This window comes from Hippocampus bargibanti, linkage group LG07 (assembly GCF_051943395.1).
Source record: "Hippocampus bargibanti isolate YZ-2025 linkage group LG07, ASM5194339v1, whole genome shotgun sequence".
Classification (NCBI taxonomy): domain Eukaryota; kingdom Metazoa; phylum Chordata; class Actinopteri; order Syngnathiformes; family Syngnathidae; genus Hippocampus; species Hippocampus bargibanti.
This window is the reverse complement of record NC_142740.1, coordinates 27,718,321-27,733,270: the sequence shown is the minus strand read 5'-3', so window position 1 is coordinate 27,733,270 and position 14,950 is coordinate 27,718,321. Positions and strand designations below refer to the sequence as shown.

General features: G+C 45.0%; 2 protein-coding genes across 4 annotated transcripts; one reads left to right on the top strand and one right to left on the bottom strand.

Annotated features, from left to right (window-relative positions):
- The first annotated feature begins 1,767 nt into the window (after window positions 1–1,767).
- Window positions 1,768–10,703, top strand: LOC148896070 (uncharacterized). 3 transcript variants are annotated; one of them, XR_016115515.1, is made up of 5 exons: window positions 1,768–2,254; window positions 2,476–2,655; window positions 4,315–4,743; window positions 5,699–5,819; window positions 10,565–10,703. XR_016115515.1 is itself a non-coding variant. In XM_089000438.1 (4 exons), the coding sequence occupies exons 1-4, from the start codon at window positions 2,138–2,140 to the stop codon at window positions 5,744–5,746; spliced, it is 774 nt and encodes a 257-aa protein (XP_088856564.1). In that variant the 5' UTR covers window positions 1,768–2,137; the 3' UTR covers window positions 5,747–6,464. The 3 variants fall into 3 exon arrangements, 1 of the variants encoding a protein (XP_088856564.1); XR_016115516.1 differs by lacking the exon at window positions 10,565–10,703 and adding an exon at window positions 6,418–6,509; XM_089000438.1 differs by lacking the exon at window positions 10,565–10,703 and having other exon boundaries at window positions 5,699–6,464.
- On the bottom strand, window positions 6,614–14,303 carry akr1a1b (aldo-keto reductase family 1, member A1b (aldehyde reductase)). Its single transcript, XM_089000437.1, has 9 exons — window positions 14,152–14,303; window positions 11,179–11,260; window positions 10,864–10,983; window positions 10,640–10,791; window positions 9,352–9,553; window positions 8,217–8,416; window positions 8,072–8,144; window positions 7,906–7,992; window positions 6,614–6,784 (listed from the first exon to the last, which is right to left on the bottom strand). Exons 2-9 carry the CDS (start codon window positions 11,257–11,259, stop codon window positions 6,719–6,721), a joined length of 981 nt encoding a protein of 326 aa, XP_088856563.1. The 5' UTR covers window position 11,260; window positions 14,152–14,303; the 3' UTR covers window positions 6,614–6,718.
- Between the last annotated feature and the right edge of the window lie 647 nt (window positions 14,304–14,950).

The following is a 14,950-nucleotide window of genomic DNA, read 5'->3' as shown; positions in this document are numbered from 1 at the left end:
TAATAGATATTAAATAGATAGCCAGCTAGGTAGCCAGCCAGCTAGCTAATAGATATCAAATAGAGAGCCAGCTAGGTAGCCAGCTAGATAGCAAATAGATATGTAGCAGGGTAGCCAGCTAGATAGATCGCTAGATAGCGAGATTAGCTAGCCAATAAATAACTAATAGATAGCGAGATTAGCTAACCAATAAACAACTAATAGATAGCCAGCTCGAGAGATAGCCAGATAGCTAATAGATATCAAATAGATAGCCAGATAGGTAGCCAGCTAGATAGCAAATAGATATCAAATAAATATGTAGGAAGGTAGTCAGCTAGCTATCTAGCTAGATAGCCAGCTAGATAGTGAGATTAGCTAGCCAATAATTAACTAATAGATAGCGAGCTAGATAGTGAGATTAGCTAGCCAATAAATAACTAATAGATAGCCAGCTAAATAGCAAGATTAGCTAGCCAATAAATAACTAATAGATAGCCAGCTAGAGAGCGAGCCAGCTACCTAATAGATATCAAATAGATAGCCAGCTAGGTAGCCAGCTAGATAGCAAATAGATATCAAATAAATATGTAGGAAGGTAGTCAGCTAGATATCTAGCTAGATAGCCAGCTAGATAGCGAGATTAGCTAGCCAATAATTAACTAATAGATAGCGAGCTAGATAGTGAGATTAGGTAGACAATAAATAACTAATAGATAGCCAGTTTAATAGCAAGATTAGCTAGCCAATAAATAACTAATAGATAGCCAGCTAGAGAGCGAGCCAGCTAGCTAATAGATATCAAATAGATAGCCAGCTAGGTAGCCAGCTAGATAGCAAATAGATATCAAATAAATATGTAGGAAGGTAGTCAGCTAGATATCTAGCTAGATAGCCAGCTAGATAGCGAGATTAGCTAGACAATAAATAACTAATAGATAGCGAGCTAGATAGTGAGATTAGGTAGACAATAAATAACTAATAGATAGCCAGCTAAATAGCCAGATTAGCTAGCCAATAAATAACTAATAGATAGCCAGCTAGAGAGCGAGCCAGCTAGCTAATAGATATCAAATAGATAGCCAGCTAGGTAGCCAGCTAGATAACAAATAGACATCAATAAGATATGTAGAAAGGTAGCCAGCTAGATAGCTAGCTAGATAGCCAGCGAGATAGCGAGATTAGCTAGACAATAAATAACTAATAGATAGCCAACTAAATAGCGAGATTGGGTAGACAATAAATAACTAATAGATGGCCAGCTAAATAGCGAGATTAGCCAGCCAATAAATAACTAATAGATAACCAGCTACAGAGCTAGCCAGCTAGCTAATAGATATCAAATAGATAGATAGCTAGGTGGCTAGCTAGATAGCTAATACATATCAAATAGATATGTAGCAAGGTAGCCAGTAGGATAGCTCGCTATCTAGCCAGCTAGATAGCGAGATTAGCTAGCCAATAATTAACTAATAAATAGCCAGCTAGATAGCGAGATTAGCTAGCCAATAAATAACTAATGGATAGCCAGCTAAAGAGCTAGCTAATAGATAGCAAATATATAGCCAGCTAGGTAGCCAGCCAGATAGCTAGTTAGCAAAAAGATATTAAATAGATATGTAGCAAGGTAGCCGGCTAGATAGCTAGCTAGATAGCGAGATTAACTAGCCAATAATTAACTAATAGATAGCCAGCTGCTCAAACACAGAAGAAAACGTATCCTGTGACTGTAAAGTGACCTTGACAGTTTTGAAAGGCGCTTAGAAATATTATTATTATTATTATTATTATTATTATTATTATTATTATTATTATTATTATAAATGTCGTTCAGGTTTCTCTGAGGAGCCATCGTGCAATTCACCCTCCGGACCAGATGGTGGCGAGAGCCGCCAACTAGACCAAAAAACACGTCACGGTGTGGACGAAGAAGAAAGCTTCCATGGCGACGAAGGACGCGAACGTCCTCCTTTCATTCATTCAAGCGAGGAAATAAAAAGCTCCCAAAGTGTCCCGGCGGCAGTCGAAAGGATAAATGGGGCGTTTGAACGCGCGTCATCAACGAGCGACGACAAGTTGACAGCACAAGTTAGCTTAGCTAACGCGGACTCGTCGAAAGTTAGCAGAAGTTAGCTTAGCCGAGACGGACTCGGACGAGATGTGGAGGCGAGGGGGAACGAGCGACGCTCTCGACCGGGCTCGGGCGCTGCTGGCCGCCAAGAGCAACAAAAACCGCAACGACCGACGAGCAGCCCTCGCCGCCGCCGACGATGCGGTTAGTCAGCCGCCCGTCCGTCGCCGTCCACATTAGCCTCGGCTAATGTTGCGTTTCGGCTAAGACGTGAGACAGCTTGAAACCAGGCTCCAGGTTTCAAGTTTAGTAGTAGGGGTTCAGCTTTTGGATTAAAATAACGTCTTTGTCAACGTGGGCTGGTTTATGGTTCGCTTTTGAATGTTTCTGTTCAAGTCAAACAGACCTTATTGTGTCGTGGACAGGACGCCCAAAGCCGACCGGCTCCGTCCAGCGGAGGCGACTTTTCTTCGGACCCGAGCCAGCCGTCGACGCCCATTTCGTCTTCGCGGGAGCGAGCCGACTCGGCGGGTTCGCGCTTTCTGAAGAAGTCGTCGGGGTCGCGGGAGGACGAGCTTGTCGAGGTGGGCGTGGTCGACAAGGAGGTGAGGGCCCCTTTGCCAACATGGCGGACTCCACCGCTCTTTTGGCTTTTAATAATAATAATAATCATCCATTTGATTTCGAAGCGCCTTTCAAAGCTCTCACGGTCACTTTACAGTCACAGGATCAGTTTTTCCTTGGGTGAGCAGCGGAAGTAACTCAGATAGAAAGCTAGCTAGCTAATAGACAGCTAAGTAACTCGCATAGAAGGCTAACAGATAGCTGGTGAGGCCTTCACTCAACCCAGAAGTAACTCAGATAGAAAGCTAGCTAGCTAATAGACAGCTAAGTAACTCGGATAGAAAGCTAACAGATAGCTGGCGAGGTCTTCACTCAACCCAGAAGTAACTCCGATAGAAAGCTAGCTAGCTAATAGATAGCTAAGTAACTCGGATAGAAAGATAGCTAGTTAATAGATAGCTAACCGAGTGCTAGCGAGGTGTTCACGTAACTCAGATAGAAAGCTAGCTAGCTAATAGACAGCTAAGTAACTCGGATAGAAAGATAGCTAGTTAATAGATAGCTAACAGATAGCTAGCTAGGTCTTCACGCAACCCGGAAGTACCTCCGATAGAAAGCTAGCTGATAGATAGCTAAATAACCCGGATAGAAAGCTAGCTAGAAAATAGATAGCTAACAGATAGCTAGCTAGGTCTTCACGCAACCTGGAAGTAACTCAGATAGAATGCTAGCTAGCTAATAGATAGCTAAGTAACTCGGATAGAAAGATAGCTAGATAATAGGTAGCTAACAGATAGCTAGCTAGGTCTTCACGCAACCCGGAAGTAACTCAGATAGAAAGCTAGCTAGCTAATAGATAGCTAAGTAACTCGGATAGAAAGATATCTAGCTAACAGATAGCTAGCGAGGCCTTCACTCAACCCAGAAGTAACTCCGATAGAAAGCTAGCTAATAGACAGCTAAGTAACTCGGATAGAAAGCTAGCTAGAAAATAGATAGCTAACAGATAGCTAGCTAGGTCTTCACACAACCTGGAAGTAACTCAGATAGAAAGCTAGCTAGCTAATAGACAGCTAAGTAACTCGCATAGAAGGCTAACAGATAGCTGGTGAGGCCTTCACTCAACCCAGAAGTAGCTCAGATAGAAAGCTAGCTAGCTAATAGACAGCTAAGTAACTCGGATAGAAAGCTAACAGATAGCTGGCGAGGTCTTCACTCAACCCAGAAGTAACTCCGATAGAAAGCTAGCTAGCTAATAGACAGCTAAGTAACTCGGACAGAAAGATAGCTAGTTAATAGATAGCTAACCGAGAGCTAGCGAGGTGTTAACGTAACTCAGATAGAAAGCTAGCTAGCTAATAGACAGCTAAGTAACTCGGATAGAAAGATATCTAGCTGACAGATAGCTAGCGAAACCTTCACTCAACCCGGAAGTAACTCATATAAAAAGCTAGCTAGCTAATAGACAGCTAATAGCTAAATAAATGTGTACAACATGACCCCCCCCCCAAAAAAAAAAAAAAAAAAAGCCAGATAGTGATTGTACGGTATTCCGGGAAAGACAGACAATTGACTTAGCACAATATTTCTTACTAATGTCAACATAAACAAAAGTCAAAAGTAAATAGCAAATAATGTGAATTGTCCTCCATTTTCCCTCATTTTGCCCCGCCTCCATGTTCTTCCTTGCGCTTCTCCAGGCTTCCGTCTCGGTCCCGAGCGTCCACCCTGAGGAACCCGGCCCAGATAGCGAAGCGTGTCCACCGTCGTCAGTGAGGACCGAGACCCCGGACCCAAAGTCCGACTTTGGACCGGTCGCCGATCTGGCAACCCCACTCCTCGTCGCCGCGCTCAGTCAGGAAGCAGAAACGGTGGAGGATGCGACGTCGGCGCCGTCCGCCGGATCTCTCGGCCTCTCGCCGTCGTCTTCGTCCCCCTCGCCCGGTTGCCATTTGAAAGACGCGGCGGCGCAGACGGACGCCGCCGCGTTGCCGCCGAGCGACCTGCTGAAGCAGCGGCTAGCCGCCGCGCGGAGCATAGCGGCTAACGGCCGCCGGCGCCGCGATGGCGTCGTCCGCAGCTTGGGCCCGCCCACTTACGTCTACGCCAGCCTGCAACAAACCATGGAGGTCAACAACAATAATAATAATAATAATAATAATCCACTTCATTTCTAAGCGCCTTTCTAAAACTCTCAGGGTCACTTTAAAGTCACAGGAGAATTTTTTTTCTGTGGGTGAGCAGCGGCAGCCACATGCGCCGGCGTTCACTCAACTTGAAAGCTAGCTAGCTAATCGCTAGTTAATATCTAGCTAGCTAGCTAGACCGATGGTGAATAGATAGATGGCTAGATAACCATCTAATTAGTCAGATAGCTAATAATAATAATACATTTGATTTATAAGCGCCTTTCAAAACTCTCAAGGACTCTTTACAGTCACAGGATCAGTTTTTCTGTGGGTGAGATAGCTAGCTAGACATATAGCTAATAGCTAGCCAGCCACTCAGATAGCTATTGAACGGTATAATAATAATACATTTTATTTATAAGCGCTTTTCAAAACTCTCAATGTCACTTTAGAATCACAGGATATTTTTTCTGCGGGTGAGCAGCGGCAGCCACACGCGCCAGCGTTCACTCAACCCGAAAGAAACAAAGTAAAAAAAAACACAAAATAGATAACAAATAATATATGACAACACAAAGACACAGTACCCTCTTTGTGACATGAAGCAGCTCCAGGTGAAAAGAGGAGAGGATCAAAGCTTCCTTTTCAGCAGTGGATCAGGGACGTCATGCTAATCTACTACAAGCTAAATGTTGAAAGCAAACAGCAAGCTGTAGCATCCATTGACCAAAAGAGATTTTCTCACATCTCCTGTCCCACATACATCCGCTTCAATTCCAAGCCGCGACTGTTACACATACGCATCATAATAAATAAATTAGTAAATGATAAATACAATGAATAAAATGAATACATACACAAATGAAAACATAAATAAGTAAAGAAATAAATACATGCATAAGTAAAATACACCAACTCAGTTGGACTGACATCGCGTCCTCTTTTGCTCCCGCAGCTCATCGGTAAAACAAAGGCGGCCAGAGCGTGCCAGACACACACGTGATTGGTCGCGACCGACGACCAATCCCAACTGGAAGATCCACACCGCTTTCCTGACGGAGTCACAATCATTTTTGGTGAGTGATCCGTGGTGCGATCAATAGTAATAATAAGAAGAGTCCCTTTCATTTATCAAAACTCTTAAGGACCAGTTTTTGTGCGGGTGAGCAGCGGCAGCCACACACACACACACGCCGGCGTTCACTCAACCCATAAGTAACTCAAATAGACAGAAAGCTAGCTAGCTAATAGCTAGCTAGCTAGGGAGATAGCTAGGTAGCCAGCCAGATAGCTAACTAGATAATAATAATAATCCATTTCATTTATAAGCGCCTTTCAAAACTCTCAAGGTCACTTTACAGGATCAGTTTTCCTGCGGGTGAGCAGCGGCAGCCACACGCGCCGGCGTTAACTCAACCCGGGAGTAACTCAAATAGATAGAAAGCTAACTAGCTACCCAATTGATAGCCAACAGATACCTAGCTAGAAAGCCAGCCAGCTAGAAAGTGAATTGATAGCTAGCCGGATAGCTAGCTAGCCATAATACATATTTGAAATCATCTCGCGGACCAAATATATTTGTCGTACAGGCCAAAATTGGCCCGCGAGCCTGAATTTGACACGCTGATGTCAAGTTTGAAGTCAAATCCACATTTTTCCTACTTCTTTCGACAGAATGCGATGCGTTCAAGAAAGGTCCGGGAAATAGCATCGCCGCGCAAAAAGCTAACTGGACGCAGCACCACCAACAACGTAGCGGAGTTTCCGCTGACGTTTCCCGCAACGCCGGCGGAGTCGTTAGCTTGTGCTAAGCGGCGCCGCAATCAAATGTTGGCCGTGTGCCTCATTAAATATTCACACGCACACAATATGGTGGTCACCAGTTTATTCGTTTCGAGTGGGACAAGGGGGCGGGGCTTTGTCAGCGTGTAGGCGGGACCAAGGCACAAATCCCAACCGGCGTTGACGCGGTCCGTCAGTAGGGGTCGCTAAAGGGGTAATGGGGATGCCCGGCGTCGCGGGGAACCGCCTTCCCGTCCACCTCAACGACAAAAGAGACAAGTGACGGACGTTCACTCAACCCGGAAGTAAATCAAATAGATAGAAAGCTAGCTAGCTAGCTAATAGATCAGCTATTAGAATGCTAGCTAGATAGCTAATAAATAACTAGCTAGATAGCCAGCAGATAGCTATAAAAAAAATAATAATAATCCATTTCATTTCTAAGCGCCTTTCAAAACTCTCAAGGTCACTTGACAGTCACAGAAGTTTTTCCATGGGTGAGCAGCGGCAGCCACACGCGCCAGCATTTACTCACCCGGAAGTAACTCAAATCGATAGAAAGCTAGCTAGCTAATAATACATTTAATTTCAAGCGCCTTTCAGAACACCCTAGGACACTTTACAATAAAAACAAAGCACACAACACTAAAACCATAAGTAAAATGATATTAAATAACAGGTAGTCAGCCAGCTAGCTAGCTAGCTAGCTAATAGATAGTAAGATAGCTACCTAAATAGATAGCTAGCTATTTGGACAGATAGCTAATAGATAGCCAGCTAGTTCCATTCATAACTTTGCTGCTGTGAAAGGTCAATTTCTCCACTGCAAGACAAATAAAGGTACATCCAATTCAATCATTAGCTATGATTGATTGATTGATTAGCTATCAATTATCTAGCTAGCTAGCTAGCTTTCTATCTATTTGAGTGACTTCCGGGTTGCTGTGAAATGTCAATTTCTCCACTGCCAGACAAATAAAGGTACATCAAATTCAATCATTAGCTATCTGGCTAGGTATTGGCTATTAGCTATGTATTAGCTAGCTATCTTTCTATCTATTTGAGTGACTTCCGGGTTGCTGTGAAATGTCAATTTCTCCACTGCCAGACGAATAAAGGTACATCCAATCCAAACATTAGCTATCTAGCTAGCTAGCTAGCTTTCTATCTATTTGAGTGACTTCCGGGTTGCTGTGATATGTCAATTTCGCCACTGCCAGACGAATAAAGGTACATCCAATCCAAACATTAGCTATCTAGCTAGCTATTGGCTATTAGCTCGCTAGCTTTCTATCTATTTGAGTGACCAATCCAATAGAAGAGCAAAGTGGGTCAAACTTGGGCCTTAAACTGGAAGTGAAAAGCCGCCATTGGACTTACTTGCACGACGGGCACGATGTAGCGCCAGTTGTTGTCGAGCGCCGCCAGGTCGCTCATCTCCTCCGCCGACAGAGCGAAGTCAAACACCTGCAGGAAAGCAAAGCGATCGCGATCAAACATTTTGCTTTTGGGACGGCGGTGGCGGCGGCGCGTACGTGATACCGACTTGCAGGTTTTGTCGGATGCGCGAGGGCGTGACGCTCTTGGGGAGGGTCACCACGCCGCGCTGCGTCTGCCACCTGCGCAGCCACCGCAGCGAGGCTTCAAAAGCAGGCCTTCAAAAGCAACATGGCGGCGGGGGGAGGGGCTACCTGAGGAGGATCTGAGCCGGAGACTTTTGGTATTTGGCGGCCAGGGCGCCCAGGGTGGCCTCGTCCAGGAGCGTCGGCTCGTCGGGGTGCTTCCACGCCCGGTCGGGCGAGCCCAGCGGGCTGTAGGCCGACATGACCACGCCCAGCGAGCGGCAGTGCGCCAGCAGCGCCGTCTGCGCCAGGTACGGGTGGCTCTCCACCTAATCACCATCAGCAGCAGCAGCAGCATCCATTTCATTTCTAAGCGCCTTTCAAGACTCTCAAGGTCACTTTACAGTCACAGGATACGTTTTTCTGTGGGTGAGCAGCGGCAGCCACACGCACCAGCCTTCATTCAACCCAGAAGTCACTCAAACACATAGAAAGCTAGCAAGCTAATAGATAGCCAGCCAGCTAGATAGTGAATAGATAGCAATCAGACAGAGAGCTAATAGATAGCAAATAGCTACAAATGGTAATAATCATCCATTTCATTTCTAAGCGCCTTTCAAAACCCTCAAGGTCACTTTACAGTCACAGGATTTTCTGCAGGTGAGCAGCGGCAGACACACGCACCAGCGTTCACTCAACCCGGACGTAACTCAAATAGATAGAAAGCGAGTTAGCTAGCCAATCGATAGCCAACAGATACCTAGCTGGATAGCGAGCCAGCTACATAGTAAATAGATAGCTAGCCATCCAGATAGCTAATAGATAGTATCACTGTGAAGGTTTCTTCAGCCGTCATCTGTACTTCGAACGTGTCGGACGTTTTGCTTCTTATCCAAGAGGCTTCGTCAGTGAACTAAAATTTGCTGGTACTTTTGGCCCTATATATATCCCTACTGTAATAGATAGCAAATAGCATGTTGTTCCCATTTCTCGACCCTTGTCTTTTACAAAACATTTCTTGGCTTCCATAGCTATTGGCTATCTATTCGCTCGCTAGGTAGCTTGCTATCTATTTGAGTTACTTCCGGGTTGAGTGAACGCTGGCGCGTGTGGCTATCTATCTATCTGTTAGCTATCTTTAGTTCAAGAGAAGTCGTCAGGCGCTGTTAGCTTTGTCAAAAGTGCTTTTTTGGGATTGACGCCAGCGATAAACCGGGACAGGACGGGACAGGACGGGACAGGACGGGACAGGACAGGACGGTACCTGCAGGACGGCGGGCTTGACGCAGGCGGCGGCCACCACCTCGTCCAGCTGGCGCTTGTTGAAGTTGGAGAGGCCGATGGCGCGCAGCAGGCCTTTGCTCAGCAGGCCCTCCATGGCGCCCCAAGTGGCCCGGTAGTCCACCACGTCGTAGAGCAGCTCGCCGTCCCCGCCGGCGGCCCTGGGGAAGGCCTCCTCGCCGCGCCTGGCAACCCACAAAAAAAAGTCACACTCAGGGAGGAGAATTGGTAGACTTTTTTTTGCAAAATGAGCAAATAACACAAAAAATGTCTTTGGGCTTTTTCACCGTTCATTTCCTGTTTGGACAGAAAGCGCCATTTTGATTCAGAATCAGAAAAACTTTATTCGTCCCACAATGGGGAAAATACTACATACTAGCTAGCCTTCTATCTATTTGAGTTACTTTCAGGTTGCTGTGAAATGTCAATTTCACCACAGCGAGCCGAATAAAAGTACATCCAAGCCAATCCAAACATTAGCTATCGAGCTAGCTATTAGCTAGCTTTCCATCTATTTGAGTGACTTTCGGGTTGCTCTGAAATGTCAATTTTGCCACTGAGACAAATAAAAGTACAGTAAAGTCTCGTTATATCGATATCGGATATATCGATAGTCCCGGTTATATCGATATTTTTTCGGACTCCCTTGAATATCGATATAACGAGACTTTACTGTACATCCAATCCAATCCAAACATTAGCTATCTATCTAGATATTAGATATCTATTCGCTAGCTAGCTAGCTTTCTATCTATTTGAGTGACTTTCGGCTTGCTGTGAAATATCCATTTCGCCACTGCGAGACAAATAAAAGTACATCCAATCCAAACATTAGCTATCAAGCTAGCTATTAGATATCTATTCGCTAGCTAGCTAGCTTTCTATCTATTTGAGTGACTTTCGGGTGGCTGTGAAATGTCAATTTCGCCACTGCGAGACAAATAAAAGTACATCCAATCCAAACATTAGCTATCAAGCTAGCTATTAGATATCTATTCGCTAGCTAGCTAGCTTTCTATCTATTTGAGTGACTTTCGGGTGGCTGTGAAATGTCAATTTCGCCACTGCGAGACAAATAAAAGTACATCCAATCCAAACATTAGCTATCTAGCTAGCTATTAGCTAGCTTTCTATCAATTTGAGTGACTTTGCGTGTGCACCCCCCATCTTTTTTTTCTGATTTGTCATCCCTGCAGACTCTTTCCCCATCCGTTCAGGACCGCTTCCTCTTTTTCCGATTTTCGGAATAACTCTGGACGGGAGCGACCGACCGGAAGGCGTAAGGCCAGTGGATGAGGTAAAGGTCAAGGTAGTCGAGTTGGAGGTCGCGCAGGGTGCGCAGGAGGGCGGGCTCCACGTCCTCGGGGTGGTGGCAGGTGTTCCACAGTTTGGACGTGACAAACACGTCCTCCCGCCGCACGCCCTGACAAAGGGGGGACAAAGTCAGCCCGCGTCGGCCCCGCCTCCGCCCGCCCGCCCGCCCGACCCGCCTCACGTGCGGCTGCGCGAAGGTCTCGGCGAGCGCCTGTCCGATTTCCGCCTCGTTGCCGTAGACGGAGGCGCAGTCGATGTGGCGGTAGCCCGCCTCCAGGGCGCACTTCACCGCCTCTTTCACCTGACGGACAAGCAGACGCAGCCTGATGACCGCCGGAAAATCACTGACTCCGCCATGTTCTCGCAATTGAGTTTCATCGGGCCCGAGCCGCTTCGCCATTCGCCCTTTGTAAGCCGGCCTCCTTGCCAAGCCCCGCCCTGAAGCCATCGGCAAAAACCAGAGAAGCCCCGCCCCCCCCGGGCGCTTTGGCCTCACCTGTCCCGGCGAGCTCTTCCACGTGCCGAGTCCGATGAGCGGCATCTTCCGGCCTGTGTGGAGGACGGCGAACTGGCTCATCCTGGCGCCGCAGAAAATACATCAATAATCAATAATCAATGACAACTTACAACGTCATCTCTGTTCTGCTTGAGGGTTACGAGCGTTAAATTCACGAGAATTTATCATAATAATAATAATAATACATTCAATTTATAAGCGCCTTTCAAAACAATCAAGGACACTTTACAGTCACAGGATAGGAACAAAAATGTTTTTGTGTGGGTGAGCAGCGGCAGCCAGACGTGCCAGTGTTCACTCAACCCGGAAGTAACGCACACATATTTAACTCCGAATTCTGACTTTATTTCATTAATTTAATGAATTAATGTAATCTTGGCATACAAACTATTTTTTGGGATACACACGGAGCGCCACAATGAGCGATGTGTCAAATGGCAGCCGACATTTTTTTTGTCCTCTATTCCCCGCCCCCAGTCTTCGGTTAAAGCCGCACGTGATTGGTCAAGAACGCAGCAGTGGGGGGGTTACAGAAACACAAAGCTTCAAATAATAAATAGATGACAGAGAGAGAGTGAGAAAATGGATAGAAAACAGTGAAATTTGGACTCGTTTCAACTTTATTGACAGTTCAAAGGCAGAGTGTAGACTGCAAGGTTAAAAGATCCCATCAATTAGTCTCCACAAATAACCCGCACAAGCCATCTGTACACCTGATGCAAAAAGCTATCAACCCAGCTAAACAGAACACAATTGATGAGGAACTAGGTAAAATTATAGCAGAGAAAGCACGGCAACTTCACTCGGATATCGTCAAGAGGCAACCTGGAGGTTCGTCATCCATTGATGATTTCAAGGCTAGCCACGGATGGTTCGACAACTTAAAGCGTCGTACAGGGATTCATAGTGTCCTTCTTCACGGTGAGCCAGCCAGTTTTGACGATGAAGCTGTCAAAGCTTACAAGGAATCATTCCTCAAGATGGTGGAAGAAGAAGGCTACGTTCCTCATCAAGCGTTTCATGCTGATGAAAGCGGCCACTCCATTCCATCAAGCCATCAACGACCATCACAAAGGTCAATAAAACCACTTTATTATACAGTACAGTTTATTTATTTCATTACAATCAAATAGCACATTTATTATACATAAAATAATGTATATTCTGGGTAGTTTTAAGGCTGAGAAAATTAGAAAGTAGAAAATTAAGTTTTATGGGGACCTGGGAACTAATTATTCTCATTTTAATAGTTTCCTATGGGAAATTATTGTTTGGAATACACACTTTTCGCCGTACACACTCCGTCTGGGAACCATTTAAGTTCGTAAGCCATGTTATCACTGAAGTAACAATAATACATTTAATTTCCAAGCGCCGTTCAGAACACGCAAGGACACTTTACAATTAAAGGAACAATCAATCAATAATAAAATAACTGATTTAAGCGTGAATTGACGTGATATCATTTCTGGATATCAAACATTTGATTTCTGACATCACGCCAGGACGTCTTGCCTCGCTCTAGAATCAAAACAATGGCTTCAGATTCGGAAAAAGATGCTTTCTTGTTACTCATCCAGTTATGAATAGGATTCAAATCGTTCTGAAGAGCAAAGCATACATGTTTGCCATCGATTAAAGAAGTCCTTCCGTATCAATTGGAGCGGTCTGGACTCCGATGTAGTGCCCAGAAAATGCACAAGATGGCGCCCAAGCTCAGTTGGAAATGGGCTGATTTGTCTGCTGGGAATTTGTGTCAACTAGTATCAAATAGTAGTCTTGGTGCAACACACAACGATTCACCATCGTGTTATTGATGTGTTTTCTTTCTAATTTCGACATCAACATGAAGTTTTCAGACGAAAAAAAAGTAGCCAAAATGCATTGTGTGTTGCTTTCTCGCTAAGGGGCGTTCCCTCTGTGACGTCACGTCAGACATTGGAATCTTTGTCAAATACGCTCAGTAGAAGTCATTTGACAAATGATGGACACAACTTGTCCGGAGGCGTCGCTTGTCCTTTAAATAGCAATTCATCAAACCGTTCTGAAAACGGACGAAAATCATCACATTATCCATCAAAGGCCCAAAGAAAACATCCTGGAAGGCTCGGAAGGCCTTCCAGGAACAGGAGACGGCGAGAGGAAGTGATTTTGATGACTTCTGCAATTCACTCACACTTGAAATGCTTCCTGTCCAACTTTGGAAGGACACGCTTGACGTCCCAAACAAGTCCAATCGGAACTACGATTGCGTCGTTTTTTTATAATAATAATAATAATCCATTTGATTTCTAAGCACCTTTCAAAACTCTCAAGGTCACTTTTTTTCAGTCACTGGGTCCGTTTTTTTTCTGTGGGTGAGCAGCGGCAGCCACATGCGCCAGCGTTCATTCAACCCCAAAGTAACTCAAATAGATAATATGCCTCGTAGCTAGCTAGCTAATGGAAAGCAAATAAATAGCTAATAGATAGCCAGTTACGAGCACGTGCGAAAAAAAGAAAGCTATTCTCCTGTTCATATGTAGCGTAAGTTGAAATTTCGTATCAAGAGAAGTTCGGAAGTCGTGGTACCGCTGTATTCAAAATCTCCAAAATAGAAGACGCGGACAAAGTGACTTAAATTGTAGATTTGTTTTTTTAACGCATATTTGCAGTACAATGAGAGAGTAAAAGCAGCGTGCAGTTGCTCACTCAGAGGGAACATTATTGATGATGATCAATGATTTTTTTTGGGGAGGTTTATAACAGCGTCCAACGTAGCGACTGCCTCTATCATTTAGTTTGGTGTCGACAGTTACTTTCACAAGAATTGACTTTCATATTCAAGCATTTCCAAAATGTTTCCTTGCCGGCAGAAAGCACAAGCACGATTGCCACTTTTTGCCCCCCCCCCAAAAAAAAACCCCAGTTGCGTTTCAAATGTCGCTCGTCAAACGCCGACGCCGAGCTCACCTCAACGACTTTTTCCTTGGAGGAGGTCCCGTCGCCAAACCTCGATGCGTAAGTTCGCGGCTCGTTCTTCGACGCTGGAAAAAAAAGAGCTCTGGCCTTGAATTGTTCGCCGCTTCCGCTTCCGGAAGATCAGGAGACTGGCTCTTTTCCGGTCCGTCCCACCAAAATAAGATTGGGTGGTCAACTGATTGCCTTCGCCAAAGATTTCAACCCCGTATTAAAGGACAACCGACGTCTGCGGACAAGTTGTGTCTGTAATTTGTAAAATGGCTTCAAATAAATTCTACTGAGCGTATTTGACAAAAATTCCACCACGTATTTTACCTTTTAAGACTCGCGATGAATATTCCGGAAGTCTTGTGTCTGAGTTGGTGACGAGTCCGTACGTGACGTCACTGAAGAAACGCCCCTGACCAAAAAAAGGACACATTGTAGCAGTCCTTCCATCACGTCAATGCTTATTTGGTCTGAAAACCTCGTGTTGCGCCAGAAAGAGCCAGAAGAGGGCGTCCGAGCTCCATGTAAGGAATTTATCAGCCAGTGGAAACTGGCTGGAGCTTTGTCGCCATTTTCTGCCTCTTTTTGGGTGAGACATTTCCCCTCAATGTTGCCTCAAAATGGCACGGAATAAATTCTGGGAGCTGGTGTTTTGCATTTGAATAAACATATCATACTGCGTGTTTTGGGTATTTTAGATGCTATCAAACGTTTTTCTGATGTCAGTTAAGAAACGAAAAAGTGACGTCGGTTGTCCTTTAAAATAATAATAATAATAAATAATATAATAATAAATGTCTTT